This window comes from Rhinichthys klamathensis, unplaced genomic scaffold, assembly GCF_029890125.1.
Source record: "Rhinichthys klamathensis goyatoka isolate OS25496 unplaced genomic scaffold, OSU_Roscu_1.1 h1tg000144l_1, whole genome shotgun sequence".
Classification (NCBI taxonomy): Eukaryota; Metazoa; Chordata; class Actinopteri; order Cypriniformes; family Leuciscidae; genus Rhinichthys; species Rhinichthys klamathensis.
The window spans coordinates 863155-881915 of NW_026606679.1; the positions used below are offsets into that span (position 1 = coordinate 863155).

The following is an 18761-nucleotide window of genomic DNA, read 5'->3' on the forward strand; positions in this document are numbered from 1 at the left end:
CACAGGTGCTGGGTGCAGAATAGTCTATGAATGAGTGAACTGGTTGATTGAGGTCTTGGATTGTCCACTAGATGGTGAAAGATCCTTTAGGTAAGTTACAATTACAATTTTATTGACAATACCTGTTTTGAGGCTGTGAAGTCCATGTTTTGGGTCCTGCTTAAAAAGTGTGCTTCTGAGGATGTGGAGTGAAAATTGCATGTTTACACCTATAGAAACTACATGCATAATTCATGTTTTGTCTGAATTGAGAGTAATGGTAGATAAAATATATCTAAAACTTAGCATAAAACATTAACATGCAAAGCTTGTAGCTCAAACAGTAGAGTGACAAAATTATTTTTAAATGAAAATGTACTGCCTGTTGCTTAGCAACTGGAAAACCAGCCCTTCATACCTGCCAAGTTTGGCAAGTTTCCACTGAAAGAACTAAATTATTTAATTTAGAGTAATGATAAGCACTTGTTGGTCTTGCACAGCTCCCAGGGCATCTTCTGGTGCAATCAATAACAACGTAATTGAGCAAAACCCCATTATCTTTCTAAATAACTTTATCTACTTTGCACACAGGGGTCTGGGGTGAATGTGGCTGGCTTAATAGTTAATTGAAAGTGTGTCCAACGCTTTACAGTGGATGAAACATCTTTAGCACCATTCAGATAGAATTAGTTTGCTAAATTATTTCATCAACTGATTCAGATGTGACTTCTGTCATTTTTACTAAGGTGTCTATTGTTAAATTTACATTTGCACAAATGACAACATTTTATGTGTTATATTAAGGGAATAAAAGGTGAGGATCAAACCTGATGCTGCTACCACGGTGGCCTTTCTGATCAAAATCTCTTTATTGATTTTAGTTTTTTATTTCAGATGGGATGCCAGCATACTGTAAAAAAGTGATTTTTCGAAGTTGAAAATTAAAAAAAAATTGTTGGAGTAGGTTTTACAAGAAAATACTATTTTAGTCTTTACTTCAAAATTTAACGTTTAATTCAATGTTACATGCTGCTTCTTTGTTAGCAATTTTTGAGTGAAAATTATTTCTATACCAATTTATTTTCAGTGCAGGCCATACCTTTTACAGAAAGTTAACTTCAAAAACACTGTAAAACAAAAGAGTCAATATACATGTTTAATGCTTAGGCTATACAAGCTTCTTTTGTTGTGTTATTGAATTCCCCCACCCCTGCCCATGATTTGAGAAAGGAGTAAAAATACGGAAGACAACTACAGCAGTTGTACACTGGACAATCGTTTTTCTTTATTTTTTGTTTCAGTTCATAATATCTGTTTGTTGGGGTTTTTCTTTTTTCATTTCAACTTAAAATTTTGACACACTTATAAAAGACAGCATCTGCATAGAGTTCTCATCTTAAAGATCCATGGAGAAAAGAGGGAGAGAGAGAGAGAGAGATTGTGAGAGAAGGGAGGAAGATAGCAAAGGGTTTAGGGGAGGAGAGGAATACTGGTACGCCACACTAACCAAACAGAACAGCAAACAGTATTACAAGAGAGAGGGGGGAGAGAGGGACAGTTAGGTTGTTTGTTTGTATCTTTTTCCTTTTTTTTACAATACAGTACACACATACACACACAGAAAATAAAAGACAGAAGTTGCAATTCCAGTCAAAGTTGCAGAAATCGATTTAATTTCTTCCTTCCCATCCTTGGTGCCCATCTCATTGTGGTTTCTGCCCTGAATTCACGTTCAACTTAGATCCTAGTGGGGTGAGAAGACAGTTGGCGACACATAAAACGATGGCTGGAACCACGGTTAGTGGCTGTTGTTTCCCTCAACTCCCATAATAATATTGAAGTCGGCGTTCTTTCGTGCTTTCAAATGTGTGTGTGAGAAAGCCCTTTTCTTTGTATTGCACAGATGAGTGTTTTTCTGTTTGCTTCGAGCATTATTGTTTCTTACTGCACTTTTAAACTTCCATTTACTTTTACTTCTTTTGTGTAAGACCAGAGCCTATCCCGTGTTACTACGTTTAGCTTTTGAACTTCAGCCATGCTACATGCAAGGATTTCTAACCGACACTTATTGTGAAAGCGTCCAAACAAATACCATGAAAATGCCACTATTTGTTAAAAATTTGACATTGCCAATATGGTGGACCTCTGCAAGAAAAGCAGTCAAGTTGCATGGAAGCTACAGGCGGTGTGCATTTGACCTGTGTACATGGAGGGAAGCACTTTTTTTCCCCCAGAGCTGAACCCGCTTACGGCTCTCTGAGGTAACACAACAACATATTGTATTGATTCTGATGTTAAAGCGTTGCTCAACTTTTCTTCGTTATAGAGCACCCTTGACATCACTGCTTTTAGACAAGTGAGCAGCCGGTAGCAAAGCACTGCGACCAGGGCAAAGAACAAGAAAATCAATCAACCTCACAACTTTGACAGGAACTATTTTAGTAGTTTTATACATGGACATGCAAATCATTTTTTCTCTCTTTGAAATATTTACAATAATTACAAGACAAAGATTCAGTTCAGATTGACAAAATCGCGAGCATTCAATATTACTACTAATATAACACAACTTCTCGGGATTTTTAAATCATTGTAGTTATATAATTCATCACATTTGATAATGGTATAATTCAATTATGTCATCCTTATCCAGTCATCTTCCCGTTCTAATTAGAATAGTGTTTTCATCACATCATTACAGGCCATCCTCTGTAACTGATGATCATTTTGCTGAAATCACAGTTTGAGCACCATCTCCACAAACTGTTTCCTCGTTCTAAATCTAACACTGAAACAAGAATACTTGTATAAAGTTTAATGGGAATATACATCAAAGGAATGACACAAAAGAGGATGAAATTAAGGAGGATCATGGCTGGGGCTGTTGAGAAAAATCACAATCGCAGGTCTTGGGTACTCAATAGCCGTGGACCGAGAAGTCATATCCGTTAACGTCAAAGTCTTTGAGAGCTGTCAGTCAGGTGCTTTGACAGCTAAAGCACATGTGGAAACTAAGCAGCGAGCATTACAATACACAAAGCAGTCTACGTAGCTGAGACGGCTTCGTTGATCATGGCGGGAGCGTTCTAGCTTTGTTGCATCACCGCTCGCTCGCCATGCAGATTGGGCGTAAGGGTTTTTTCTTCCCCTGCAGTGATGAGGCACTCAACAACCCCAACCAAAAAATACTATTATGCAGGTAAACTCTAAAAGGTACATCTTTTTTTTTTTTATATATATATAAGTAGTTTGTAATTTTCACCCATTTACAAAATGCCTTCTCAATGTGCTGTGTTATGCCAGTGCTGTCTGGTCATATCAGTGTCTGTGTGACGAACATCCAAAAACAGTGTTGAAAAATGAAAATAAGACAACTGAGAAAACTTTCTTCCAGATCTGTGCCCATGTTAGTATACAGTTTTTTTTTTTATTATTTCATTTTCTTTTAACCAGAGCTGATCTAATGTCTACGTCTAATGTATTGCCAGCACAGAGGAAGCAATGCAAGTGAGCTGAACAAGGGGTAAATGGCAACATAAACAGCATCATTGAGGGGAGAAATAAAAAACAACATACAGTACACACAACATATTTGTTTTGTACGTAGCTGTTTTTGGAGAAAGTGCTTTAAAAGGAACAAGCTTGTGTAGTATACATTATACATATTGTTCAGAATGAATATAAATCAATCAATCAATAAACCTTTATATCGAGAACCTTGTCGCTGAAAGAAGTGGAATTGAAAACGTAGTAAATGTATACGCAAGATAGTTCACAAGATTTACGGGTGGGGAGGACTACACAATACAGTTGACTGTAACATTGTGCTCTGTACTCGCATAACGCTTTGGCTTTTTAGTCTTATTACTTTTCTTAACATTTGAATGAAGTCGGCACAAAACTGGAGCGCTAGAGCTGCATACCATAGACCGGCAGACCAGAGAAAGACCCTTGCGCCCGACGCCAGTTAGCGTTGCGGTGCGACCGAGGGCTCCGACAGCAAACGAGCACACACACATCCACACACACAAATGCTCATGCTCACTTATACAGCAACGTGTACGTAAAAAAGGAAAAATGCCGAAGGGACAGGGCACGCATACATGGCCTTTTGAGTTGCACAATTCGACACCGCAGCACACGACTCACAATAAAGAATAGTCTTACGAAAGAATTCACATATCATCACCAGTTAAGCACAACAATCAAGTTTGGGAACACATCAGGGGAAGGGGAAATGAACAAGATGCGCAATAATGATTTGTACCCAGAGTGTTTCCAGAGGGCGGGGGCGGGGGGGGGGGCAATACGTCGTTTTACACTATGGACGTGGTTTAAGAACATAATACCTGGCAACAAACAGATTTTGTACTCATGTGGACATCCACAGGGAACACATTCATGGGGACCACGGTAAAACTCCAGCATCGTCAGGGTCATGATGAAATAGGCAGGAGAAATATTAAATGGAGTCAGTCGTCCCCCCCCCCCCATCCAACCCTTAGAAATTCATAATAAATAATCATAAATTAAAAAAACAAATAAACATATTAACAAAACGGAAAACGGTACAACCCAAAAATGTGGCGGCATAAGACAGTTTTCTTTGATTGTAAAGTGCACACATGATCGAGAGCCATGCAAACTAACAAAGCGAAAGTTGCATGCGTTAACAAATAAGGGCCTTCCAGCTATATCGTCTACTAAAAAACAACACCGACATACATATTTACCTCATTTTACCATACATGTAAGTGATTCGACACTAAATACACAGAAGTTTGAAAGAAAACATGCTGGACGTTACTGGAATGATTAAAGCAAAATAGTCCCGGCCCTCTGCCTCAGGCTTTCTAAAAGGTGTACAGTGTATATCCCCCAAAACTTTCCTGTTCCCTACTACTTCGCATAAGGTAGGTAAAGGGGTGGCGGGATGGAACGGGGTGGGGGGGCTCCTGTTATATATTCTATGATAAGCAGTACATGGAAAATAAAGTCCGTATTGAGAAAAGGAGTGCACTTTGAGAGTTGTTCATGTTGGTACATGTTCTGTAACGTCATGAACATGAGGGTGAGGGCGTTCTAAGAGTGCGACGAATCTGAATCAAGCCAAGAGGGATTCTGTATCAACAAAAGCAAAAAAACAGAGCTAAAGTTTGGTTTTAAATTTTAGCCCTTGAATTTAAAACGAGCAGTACATAATTTACCAAGCTGGCACTTTCTGTCCGCAAAGAAAAGGATGCAAAGAATTAATGATACAGCTGTTTGATTAAAAAACAAAATCTTTGGACAAAATCAAAGAGTCTTAGTCTAAGCTAGCATTATCTTGACAAGATGCTGTCTCTCTGGCGTTCAGAGCTGGATTTGAGTTGTTTCGTATAAAGTTTGTGAAAATTAGTCGCTGCTTAATAAGTGTCCTACAAGTTTCTTCAACCGAACTGAAGAATGCGTCTACATGTAAATATTTAGTCAGATAGCTCACCAAGAGCTCGCCTCATTGTTTCAGATATGTAGAATTTTATAAGATCCAACTATCACGTCCTAGTATTTAATTTTATTAGGCTCTCTTCATTAACTAGCACCAAGGTGAAAAACGTCAAACTCCCAAATCGATCCTTCAAAACCAAAATGGTCCCGTTCAAGCCTATCCTTTATATCATAACATAAAATATATATGCAATTCATTTATCAAGGCAAATAAAAAATGCAAAACTAGCGATTAACCGAAAAATAAGGAATATTAATTTCAGCAGACCTAACCACCCTCCAAAAGATAATATTTAGGTTAGGTGTTGTTTCAAGTATTGACATTTTCTTTTCTCAAAATGTTCCCTCTAAGAAATCTTTCCAGAATCATTCCATAGGTTGCCATGAATTCATTCAAAAAGTGGGGGGGAAATTACTATCTAAACTGCATAGTTCAACAGTTTGCTTTCTATATGTTAAAATGAAATGTCTGTTACTTCATTGCCTACCATCTACAGCACAGCAAATGAAGTCAAAAGAAAATCATCTTTATGTACAAACTTGCCGATATCACTTCCTCTCACAATTCACAATGATGTGTGCTTCTTAGTTCTTTTTTTTCTTTGTTTGTTTACAGTTGCCCACAGTAAAACTATTAAGACTGAAACTCAGCTATGAGGTTGACGGTGCTTTTAATCTATAGCACTCCATCGGTAATGAGCTAATATGGTAAAAAACGAGATTTCATCTGAATGCAAGCAACCACTCGGAACGTTAGGCCATTGAAATCGGACTAGTACTACTGTCTATAACATCTATGCAGTCAGTTGGTTAGTATTCGTAATGCTAGTATGGTTTGCCAAACACCGTGTTCTGCCGGAACGTAAAACAATTTAGCAGTTGCTGGCACTGTCCTGGAGGCCCCCCCAAAAATGAAAGCAACACTGAAAAAAACAAAAAAACAAAACAAAAGTTGAGTTTTATTCCTTTACAGGTAGTAACCCATGTGCTGCTTTTATGTTCAATACATTTACATGTACAGTTTGTAAATATTATGTGTATTTGAACCCACTTTTATATATTTTAAATCAGCTAGTACGTAACATCTCCTTTTATTTATTTATTTTTTGATTGGTTGATTTTTGAATATTCGATTTTTAACCCTACCCAACCCCCGTTTTATGACAGTTTCCTTATCTCGTGTTTAAGTGGATAAAACACTCAGCTTTCCAAGTGTTTGTCTTTCTTCATGTCGTTTAGAAGCCCAGGGTTCCTCCGATAGTGGACGCTAAAACCACTCCCAAAATTACACAGCAGATGATGATCATGATCTTCTTCTGCAGAGGGCGAAAAAGGAGAAAGAAAGAAAGATGTGTAATTAAACAGCCAACAGATCAACAATCATTTGGTTTGTTCATCTAGCTACTCTATTACGGTACTCGATTGTGCAGTAATACACAGTCAGCTAATCTAAGTAGCATCACCTCATCTTAACCACACTTTAAATCATTAAATGAAACCATGAACAATTAAACCATTACCAAAGTAAATCATTAAATTAATTAAAAGTTAATTCAATTATTGATGAAAGGACCCACTCTGGGACATTGACCCTTCGAATACTGAATGTATTAAACATTGACTGCATTTGAGAAGGTGGTGATTAGATCTCGCGTAACTGTAAAGGCTAAATACAGTCCTAACATCATTCTAAACTTTGCAATCTCCAAAGGGAACATGTACTGAATGTGATGATGCCATGGAGGGAAGCTGTAAATATATTGTGCCAAGGGACTAATGCCAAACTGAGTTAACTAAATGGAAATGCTGTTGCTTGGTTGGACATGAAAACCACATGAAAGTTTGAAGCAAATAAACATTTACTTTGCAGCTTTTGTTTTGTGATCAACTGACTGACATGTAAAGGGACCAATCAATGTTTTTCTTTTTTGTTTATTTTATAGACCAATTTGGGGTGTATACATCTAAAATAAGCGATACCAAGACACAAAAGTTCCCTCAAAATATATGATGTGAAAAAAATTTATTTTCCAAATAAATAAGTAACTACTCGCTTGATAAACACAAAACAAGTGTCCATTTTTGAAGCTTAGAACCTGGACTTTACAGTACATACAGACAATTTGCCCTACTCTTAACATGCTTTTAGTGTTACTGTATACCATACTGTAATCGGTCAAAACTGTATTTCTGGATGAGTTGTGCTACCCTGGTTTGATGAAATTCATTGGCTTTCAAAAACCAAAAATATTTATTTTGGCTGGCTTTTATTGCCAATCAAATTTGACCTGCAATAGCTGTCTGGGGATTTGCGACCCCTTGTCTTAGACGTTGCACTTATGTTATCATTGAAAGCTGCAATGCGCATGGTTTAATCTTGTTTATTTAATAGTATCCTTAATTGATTTGATTATTAGCTGCAAATAACTGTAGATCAATCAATCATCGACAATTCTAATCCAGGCATTTCTGAAGCTCTGCTAAGTGAATAAATGTAAAGATTATGTTTCACCAGATCTGCAATTTGACTCATCAGAAAGCATAAAAGTAGCAGGTGGCATATCACCAAGAGTCTGCGGCCTTTAGACCACTGCAATGGACGTTAGCCAGCAAAACTGCAGCAAGAAGACAGTATCTGCTGAAGAACCAATGAGTGCCAAAGAAGCATTATAGTTTTTCTTTGGATGGTTTAAGTGGTTTAGGAATAATTTCAAAATGCTCTTCTATTGCTCATTTTTGTACATGACAGCTTAGGACTGAGCCTATGTTCTCTAGAAAGCATGAATCATTGTACACAAAGGGCATAATATTGAACGACGTCAGGTGTAACTGCTGACAGTGTTTTACCTTGCGTGCCTGACTCTGGTATTTGACAGCCTTCTTGGTGTCAGAAACTGCTCTCTCTACATAGTCCACTGAGTGTTCCACGTTATACTCAATTCTGTCAATCATCTCTCCCTGTGAATGACAAAAATAGGCACTTCAAAAAAACAACTTCTTCACAATATCCACATACACACACGACAATCACTGTATCCAATGCAAAAATCAGAAGACTTGAAAGTTAAGATTCGCTTAAACGCTCTATGCAGCAGCCTGATTTCGAACCCTCAAGCGGTGATGACTGGGTGCACCTCTTTGCCCTTGAGAAAAGGCCCTTAACCCCAGGTTGATCCATGGGGACTGCTATAGAATGCCATCATGTTAAAGTACAAGGATAATGTTGCATAAACTATTTCCACTCTCCTTGGTTGCGTGGGAATATATAAATTACTATCTGTGAATGAAGCATCAATTTGGAGCTCAATGAAGTCTAGTTTTCGTCCAGTCCGTGTTTATATCCAGAATTCAAAAATGGTGGATCATTGGCCAAGCCTGACAGTGGCCATTATGAATTGTACTTTTAAAAATTGTTTTTGTTAATTGCAAAAAGCTGATAAAATATAAATATTAGATGGAATTTTTTTAATGAAAATTTTAAATTATGCCTTGGCAAATAACTAAAATAAATGCAATATCAATAAAATAGCATATAAATAAAACTTAAATGACACTGCATACAGGTTTGGAATGACATAAGGGTTAACAAAGATAGAGTTTTTCATTTTGCCTGCACTTTACCTTTAAGTAAATTACTTCCGGACATAAATGGCAAAAATTCTCAAATCCGCAATCAATTTAACTTCCAAGAGGTCTCTATATTTCATTCCCAGTGGAGGTGCAGATAAAACTTTTTGAAATAGTTATACATTTCCAGAGGCAGCCATAGTACTTTGTACAAGAAAAAAAAACACTCTAAAAAACCCTCAAAATAGTCATTAAAGATGAGAATCTTTCTTGAGAATAATTTTTACCAAAAATGTACCAAAAAAAAAAGTAAATATTTCTCCCAACTGTATATGAATATAAAAAGATTAGATTAGATATTTTAATAGGCTATTTAAAAAATAATAAAAATAATAACATTTAGACACCTTTGTGTATGGCACATAGAAGGCCTTGGGACTGAGAAAACACACCGGGGCTGAAGGGTTTGCCTCTTAAGAAGAGTATGGACCATTTTTATATTTTGCTCAAAGCAATAAACAACTAAAAATTGACTAACTAAAACAACCTTGCCATCTCTAAATAATTTTCCAAGTTCTAACATTGTTTATTATGAAATGCTCTTTATATGCTTATTTATAATGCTAAATATATATATTTTTTAAACGTCTAAAGATGCCACACGTTAACATGTCTCAAACCTGGTTTAGTTAAACGGTCAGAGTCATCTTTATGACAGATACAAATTGTATTAGCTGCATTCTCGTTTTCTGCTGTGTTTTAGCGAAAGTATCTATTTTGCTGCTCACCGTGTTTCCGCTACTGTTGGTAGAATAACCTTGTCATCTGCAGCTCTTAATGTGGCGGTTTACGTTTTTAGCAAGAGAGAGAGAGAAGCAACACGCACGGAAAGGGCTTGAATGAAACACTTTTGGCTCTAGATAAAAATATTATAGATATAGCTCCGAAAGATCATTACCATAAACAACCCTGAGTGCTTGTGGTGTGAACCGCACTTTTCACTTTAATCTGTAGAAACGGTAAAATGCCGCAATTGGTCCAGATGGAACCAAACCGCAGTCCGCCATTTGAATAACACTGCTTTATATACAGTACTTTACTAACAGCCTTGTGGAAGGGACTTTTGTGACACGATTACATTGGTGGCATTTGATCAAATAGTATTTGGAGCATTTCTGCTCCGATGAAATGCTGGACTCTTGGTTGTACCTGACTCTCCACCAGCATGGCCATGTCCACAAACATGTCGTGCAGCTCACGGATGCTGTTCTCCAACTTAATGATCTCAGTGTGTCGGGTCTCAATCTCATTTAGTGCCTGCTTGGTCATCTGGGAGTCCATTTTGATCTGTTAAACAGAGAATATTAGAAAAAGTTCATGGCAGCAGGTTAAGTTACTATTATTCAACATACATTTGCACATATCTTTTTTGCACATACAGATTGGGTGAAACAGTGAACAAATTATGAAATATGTGAATATGCTTCCATGGAAACCAAATTAATAGTTTCTGTCTCAAATAGTACACTTGATGTTGACTCCCTTGCACGTCTGGGAAGTGTATGAGTAGGGCAGTGGCGAGGCCAGACATTTGCTGCCCATAACTGCTGGACTAGGATCAGTTTTCTATGTAATAGGATATTGGCGTATTGGCAAACAATTCAGTGCATATCTGTGTTTGCACTTTGGAGAGTGTCAAAGGTTTCTATTTACAATGTGTTTGTGCAGCGTTAAGCAATGTTAATGCCAGCCAATCGTAGACATGTCTGTTGATTTCTTGAATGCAACGGCCAATCAGAGGTGTTTAAGTCAGAATCCACTCACTGCTCAAAGCCGGGGTTTTTGTCCAGTGCTGAATTCTGCACGTTCGCAAATCCGTCATTATAAAAAAACAAAGTGTGGTAGACATTATGTAAATGAGATATTTATTATTGTGCAGTATAGATTGCTTCATTGATTATAACGCAACTTTGTGAGATTGCACCTTCGCGATGAACTAAGAGTGACAGCTTTAAGGGACCACTCTTTGCACGCTTACTAGGTGATAAATAAAGAATGTGATTTTTGAATTTATTCAGAATGTGACTAAAACTTTTGTTTTTCATGCTTGACCAGTGGCCACGCGACACACGCTGCAGGGTTTCGGGAGTGACATCCACTAAATGCATGTATTTGAGTGATTATTATTGTCATGTATGCATTAATTTTTTTCTATTTCCCCACAAATAATTTTTTTGTGTGTCTCATTTGATTGGGTGGACCAAACATCAATCTGAGTGTGTCAGTGCCACTCTGGCCCTTATTTAGCCTCGCCACTGCTGTGGGGTGTCTCATTTACCCTTTTAATTTTCAGAAGTTAGTTTTCCTTTAGGGCTGCTTTGCACTTTTGCAAAGCCCACTTTACAGTGGGATATTACCCAACAGATAATATGGCAAAAGTGTACATTCAGAGTAGTATCGTAATGGCTCAGGCTGCTATTTGTGACTGGACCTTAGTAAAATTACATTTTAAAGCGCAAGTGTTTAAATTTGACCTGAAATTATGACTTTCATGGAATCGAAAGTCATAGGAAAATCATTGATTTCCGACTATTAAACTTACATCATCAGTGAAGATAGCAAGTTTCCCGCTCTCCAACATGTCTTCCAGCTCCTCATTGGTAGTTGTTCTGCCAGCTAATTAAAAATATTAGAAGTACATGGTATCATTATGGTGCATACTGGGTATTTTGATCAGATTTGTATTCCTGTATTAGATCAACGGGTAGAATATGGCGCACAGGTCATGCTTTTGATCCAGTAACATGCTGTATAGCTTTTTTGTTGTTGCTTAAGTTAGTAAGATTTGTCGTGAAAATGTGCCTTCCAGTAATGTGGAGGATGTTTCTCAACTTTTGCATGGCGGTATATGTGTGTCTTTGTGCGCACTAGCAGAACTCACTAATTTCCAGTTGTCTCTGAATGCGGTCCTTGCAGCGGTCCCTGTATTTGGACTGCGTGGTGTTGTACTCCGTCATCACCTCCACAAACTTGCGTGACAGCGTGGAATGCTGTGGGATAAAGGTCGAGATGTTGAGGCTGCACATCAGGATGTGAATGGGCTCGCTGACAGTAAGCGGCTCAGGATAATAATATTGAGGGCCAAGTGTGATCATTGTGAAATCGGCCCATGCTTTTGCTGCAGTTTGAGAGATTACTGCACACATTCTGTTTCTGAACAGCAGATGGCGCCAAGGAGGGTGTTTGACAGAGCTGCTCAGAGGGAGGGCAGAGTTCACAGGAAGTATGTCAGTCTCTGAGCTCACTGGACACCCTGAAGGTCAGATTTGTTACTATTTTGCTGAATATTGCTTCCCTTTTAGAAAAACTGTTTTACATAATAAAAAAGCTTTGGAAGTCTTGAACATCCCCTGAACACTTCCTATGACATTATTCCCAAGTGAAAGACACAATGCATGCATTTTTATAAACATGCATATGTGGAATTTGATGGGAATTATTCATAACGAATGATAAGTCTGATATCAGTGCATTTAACATTTAAAAAATGTTAATCCGTAACAGTAATATTCTAAGATTATTTATTAATTGAATACAAAATATTAGAATAAGTTGTGACGATTTGACTGAATAGATTGACAATGATTATTGTTAGGAGAATAAAGATTGTAAATAATACTTTGACAAGCATTTAGAATATTACAATGGTCACTATTTTTATACCTGTGTCTTGCGGATCCGCAAATCTGCAGATGATCTGTTCAACCCCTCCTCTTGCTCGATACTTTGTTCGATTGCTGTGGAATAGAGAAATAAACTGAATATAATAAATTGTAGTAAAACAGCCTGTGCTAAACCCAAGTCTATGCACATGCAGTGACCATGATAAATATCTTATTTTAATGATTGACATTTCATATAGCAGCTGTCTCACCCTGGTTACCTGGTTACAACAGTTACTGAGGTGGCACATCAACTACAACACGAAAAAGTAATTTGCGAACTGAACTGTTACAATGAAAGTGCATACACACTAGCTGTCAGACAAAGTGGTCCCAGAGTAATTACAAGTCCCTTAATCTCAGAAGAACAATAGATCTCACTGTCCACTTCAGGAGACAATGGGATTCACACTCTATTCAGTTCTAATGGAGCTGGGTGCACCATGTGTCACTGGCTATATCAGTGAAAGTGTAGATTAAGTTGCTATCAGAATGACTAGCTATACAGGCTATACTTGCATGAAGAAGATTTAAAGGTTTCCAAAGTGATTATTCACATGGCAATTACAGCTCAGGGCTGGATTTCCAGATAACCTTGTCTCTTAGCACGCGACAAAGACTCTAAAGGTATAACTTAACTAAAGGTATACCATTTCTAGGCGTGTTCCCCCGAACTATACCTTGGGAGGTTGCTTAAAATATTCCTTCTTACGTGCGACGTTACCAGGTGCTGTCCGCGGCGGTGGTGCTAAATTGGTTAATATCGATGGCTCGAGAATCAATTATTCACTCATGCAGAGGCTGCTTCACTGCGTTATGTGAGAAAGCGTGGTTCTTTAAAAAAGAAGCACTTCAGAAATAAAATAGAAACTTCAGTTGAAATTGAATTTATCAGTACTCATGGGATCTAATCAATGAAAATAAATAATCCAAATTGCAAACTAAATCCAACCCTGGATATTTTACATAATTTCGAAACGAGTATGCGACCCCGCGACCTCATGCCCAAACGTTTCATGCCTCAACACGCTACACTAACAGGCAGTATGCCTTCACTATCCTTTGAAGGTGTCATTTATATTATCATAATATATTTGCCATATTACACGTAATATATTTGAGAAGAAAGACAGAAAGAGGAGAAGCGCCAGCAGCTGAATTTCGGGGCTGAGAGCTCCGTCAAGTTTGTGTCGACAAAGTCGGACCAACAAGATCTATAGGTGATGATACACAGGGGAACTTTTTGAGCAATGTTGCTGGGCAATGTTGGCATCAACGGGCAACCAGATGAGACACAGGGCCCACGACCGATCTAAATTATCCAGATAGAAATGTATTGCCCATTTTCAATGGGAAAGCGCCCAAGCAACAATCGTTCGGCAAGATTGCTCAAAAAGTTGCCCTGTGTATCATCACCTTTAAAGCTGCTGAATTTGTTGTCGTGGCAGGCGAAATTTCTTTTGAATTGCATCGTCTGACATGGTAGCCAGGGGACTAAAGTTTTCACAGAATATAATAGTGCACATAAACAAAGCTGGCAGGACGCAGGTCATGTACCTCTGGTCGATCAACTGCCATTGAGAAGAATGAGAATGCTAACTGATACCTCTCTCCAAGTATTATGTATTGGTGTAATAAAGTCAATTTTCTATTTTTAATTACACACTCATATTGTCATGGAATTAGTTGCTGAAAAATATGATCTTGTTCTTGGGGTGGAGTGTAACTTTTTGTCCTTTCCTGCACGACTTCAGAAGGAGAACACTTCAAAAGAGATTAGTCCAAACTCCTACTTAAGAGTTTTCTATTGCTTAACTCCCTTTCCCTCAGGTGGCTGCCTTTTGAATCAAAGTTTGACTCCAAATTAGATTTGCCTACGTGAGCATGAAGATTTTAGGAGCTTTTAGAGGACTAAACTTCATGTGTACTTGCAAATAGACCTGAACCTTTCTAATTTTCTCAAGCTAAATTCAAAGAGTCGAAGAGTCTGTTTCATTGTTTATATACGTAGAGCGAGCTGGCTGTAAGTTTTCGATATTTTACATAATTGTGTGTTTTTTCTAAAACAATCATAAAGAAATATAAAAGTGCTAATAAAGTAAAAAAATCTATTTTTTATACCTTTTAATTTAGAGCGCACTTTATTGGCTGTCTTCTTAATGTCAGCTGTGAGGTCCTCCAACTCCTGCTTGGTCTCTGCGGAATAAAAACACAAGGAAATACAAAAGAGAAGTTGTTTAAATGCATATAATGTTGAGTTTGAGCACTGGTTGCATTATATTTAGGGTACAAAGTCATGTGACAAACATATTAGATAGATAGACAGAAAGACAGATGGATAGATGTATAGACTTTTATATAGAATATATTTGAACAAAATAGGGTTTATGCTTAATAAATGCAAAAATAAATTTAGTTCAAGATGTATTCTATGAAAAGTTTTATTATCTTACATAATTTATCCATAGTTTTACTGGAGAACATGACCAAAATACAGATTAACAATCCTGATTTTTGTAGTGCAATCTATATTAGTTTTTTTATGACTTTAACCTTTGAAAATATCTCAGGCCATATAAAGTTCTTGTTCTTTAAAGAGAAAAATGAGTGGTCTCTTGTTAAACGGTGGCTGTGTGTATGGACTGCAGGCTGCAGTCATATGTTGATTGATAGTTACTGCAGTGCCATTCACTCCCTGGACACCACCTCAGCCTTTTCAACTCCCACCTACACACTCGCCTTTCCTCTGACTAATCCAATCCCTCGCTGCTTTCTCTCTTTTCTCCAGCCATGAGTTTGATGACCATGACATTTCTCCCTCTACGAGTATTAATGCCAATATCAATTTATCACCAGGGATTATATGTGCATTTATTAAGAGGAATAAAGCACTTGCAAATTCATACTGAAATATTTATCATAATATACAGTGCTTAACACATTTATTAGACCACATAAAGAGAAAACTATTTTAGGAATCTGTCAAAAACCTGTTTAAAAACATTTTATTGTCATTTATTATGCTAATAGCAAACTGAAACAACTAAATAGCCTTTATTCACACATAATAACCAACAAACTTGATATTTTGTATGGCGTCCGTTGGCCTTGGTAACAGCTTGCATTCTTGCTGGCATTGTTTTTATGTACAGTACTTTTCCACAGTCTCTTTTGTTATTAACTTCCAAATAGTTTCTAGTTGTTCTCAAATAATTACTTTTGAAGAAACTTTTGTGCGATCTATCTTTGAATCCTCTAAATCCCAAATTTGTTCAATAGGATTCAAGTCCGGACTTTGACTTGGCCAATTGTGACTAAAGAGACAACACATACTGGTGGATTAACCATTACAGAAGCATAAAAAATTATTTTGGTAATCACCAATACTGCTACTTTAGAGCGGCTGTGGCACAAACCTTACATTGGGAGGTGGTCTAATAAATTTGTTAAGCACTGTATGTGCAAGTCTCAAATTTTTGTATTTAAATATGTACTTCTGTGTTTTGCATAACATATATACATAGTTCAGTCGTGACTCTAACCGAGCGCTGATTGGTTCCTCTAACACTGCGGCATTAGCCAACCAGACGTAGTACTTCCTAATCCACATGATGCTGTGCATGATGCTGTACCCCTCTTCCTCCCAAGTGCCACCTGTAGAGATCTGCTATGGGGGTTTTAATGTATTCTTGCAGCAGCATGTCCTTACGTACAGCATGTTATTTTAACTAAGCTGAACAAATTCTTGTATTTTCTTAGCAGCAGCGTAGCAGATTTCATCTGCCAAAATTAAGAATATGTTTATTCCATGCCCCATGAGAATGAATGCTGGTTAAATAATTCTCTCCATGTGTTGTCAAGATTGAAATACATATACACAACTTATTACTAAATAGGGTTTTAATAAGCTGGATCGAGAATTTATAGAAGCCTACACTTCAAATCACTCAGCGTCTCCTCCTGGCCATCAATATTGTGGCTCCTGCTGATCACTTTCAGGGGATGGGCGGCGGGCGGCGGGTAGAAGAAGGGTGATAAATTATACGTCTATACGTTGTGAACAGTAATTTATCACTTTGATTGGCGTTTCATAGTAAATACGGGTGATTTTTCAATTAGGGGAACTTTTCTGTTCCCAAGGATGATTGCTTTTTTAGCTTTTAAAGGAGAGATCATAATGTCTTTAAGCTTTTTAATTGTGTGTCCTTAATTACTTTTTCCTCATTTTTAGGAGTGTTGAAAGGTTAAATTTGCCAGAACTGATATATTTGACTCAATTTATTATCTCTTTAGTTAAGTTAATTGATGGTTAGCTTTCGGCAATTGGGTATTATTTTGATTGGCATGTTGGATTGACAAAATTCAGTATGCCGGAACATATTTTTGTAATATCCATAATATATGTATATATGAAAAATGCTTTCAAGCATTTCGAAAAATCGGAACATCTGCATTGAAACTTTATTCCCTTTTTCAGAGAATTACAAACATTCAAAGAATAGAAATGAATTAAAAATAAATCAAAATAATTTAAAAGTGATTCATAAATGTTGGTAAATGTACCATTAAAAAATATTTAAGTCACTTTAGTTTAAAGCTGCACTATGTAACTTTTGGGCACTCTAGCAGTTAATAAACAAACTACATTCGTCTTGCGGTAGAACATTGTAGCCGGAGCTACTTCTCTCTGTTTATGTCTATGACGAGTCACGCAGGTACTGGGCTACTCCGCAGCGGTGGCGACCCGACCGGTCTAAAATAGTCCGAATATAAACACTTATAATAGGTGTACCATAGTGATTCAGGATAAGACAAAAACACGGTTTGGAAAATGGATTCATGATGTACTCGCTCATAATATAAATTTTGAACACAAAAAAGTTACATAGAGCAGCTTTAAAAAAAAAAAAAGTACATGACAAATAAAACAGTGTAAAAAAGCGCTTAAAAAGTAATGCTGTCCTGTAAAACAAATGATCTGTTTAGTCACTCGTGTCCGTTAAAGTGCTGTAGTCAGGGTGTGGCCAGTTCCCCTGTTCATCGATTTAACAAAAGTGTAATGTATCTCCTGTCACTGAGTTCGCATCACAATATTTGCACACCGCTACACCATTGTTGTCCTTCCAGACAGCTAAATGCAGTCCTGCTCTTTCCTGTTCTAAACTAGCCATTGTCTCATGTCAGCTTTTTTTTTCATGTGGTCGAGAGATCGATTTGACCGACGAGAATGTTTCTTGTCACACCCACTGTTTAACATGACATCTAACCAGCACTTTAATAGATCTTGAATGTGATTTTATTTAAATCGGTTAGCAGTTGCCACAAATTTGCAAAAGCAGACCTGTTGCAGAAACATGAGATTAAGGATTTCTGCTAAATTTTCATTCATACAGTTCTACAAAATCTACCCCTGCATGTTTGTTTATTAAATATTTCTCACAATTTTTTTTTTCTTCTCAATGACCTTTTTGAGGTAAAAAAGCTCTACAGGTCTGGCTCGTCTATTAATGACTGACTTTAATGATCTTTTATCAGCTAATGTTTATCTAATATGAATTTACTAGTCATTTATGATAGATAAACTAAATGAATCTGAATTCTTTGTAGCATATGGTGTTTGTTGACGTCTACTTTAAAGAAAAAAAGATTATGTAATTTCAGCAGGGCTTTTTTTATTATTATTTTTAGCCACATTTTACCGCCTACTGCAAAATGCATTTAGCAAAACATTCCAACAAATAAGTGAGCACTTATAGCAATGCTTTTATGTTTGTTTCAGAATACTGAACATCCAACAAAATCCATCCAGACCACAAAAAGTCCTCAACCCCCAAGGACTGGCAGTATAGAAAAGCTAACCGTCCAATTTATCATCACCCCTCAGCTAAGTAAACCACACATAGCTCATTTTTACTTGCTAACGTCACTCACCTGCAAGGCAACATGGAGAACTTTAAGGGGCAGGAATTCATTATGCTGTTATTCTGATGGCTAATTTAGTCATTT

General features: G+C 37.2%; 2 protein-coding genes across 3 annotated transcripts in view; one reads left to right on the top strand and one right to left on the bottom strand.

Annotated features, from left to right (window-relative positions):
• The window catches only part of si:dkeyp-113d7.10 (myoneurin), a 99292-nt gene continuing 80531 nt past the window's right edge, over positions 1-18761 (top strand). For both annotated transcript variants that reach the window (XM_056257803.1, XM_056257805.1), the window contains exon 1: positions 1-90. In XM_056257803.1, the coding sequence (XP_056113778.1) occupies positions 72-90 (19 nt within the window). In that variant the 5' untranslated portion in view covers positions 1-71. The remainder of the gene's footprint in view (positions 91-18761) is intronic.
• stx1b (syntaxin 1B) overlaps positions 6013-18761 on the bottom strand; it is a 38947-nt gene continuing 26198 nt past the window's right edge. Inside the window, exons 4-10 of the mRNA XM_056257806.1 lie at positions 14877-14951; positions 12757-12830; positions 11975-12083; positions 11636-11709; positions 10243-10380; positions 8314-8424; positions 6013-6782 (exon numbers count right to left, since the gene is read on the bottom strand). Of these exons, the coding sequence (XP_056113781.1) occupies positions 6702-6782; positions 8314-8424; positions 10243-10380; positions 11636-11709; positions 11975-12083; positions 12757-12830; positions 14877-14951 (662 nt within the window). The 3' untranslated portion in view covers positions 6013-6701. The remainder of the gene's footprint in view (positions 6783-8313; positions 8425-10242; positions 10381-11635; positions 11710-11974; positions 12084-12756; positions 12831-14876; positions 14952-18761) is intronic.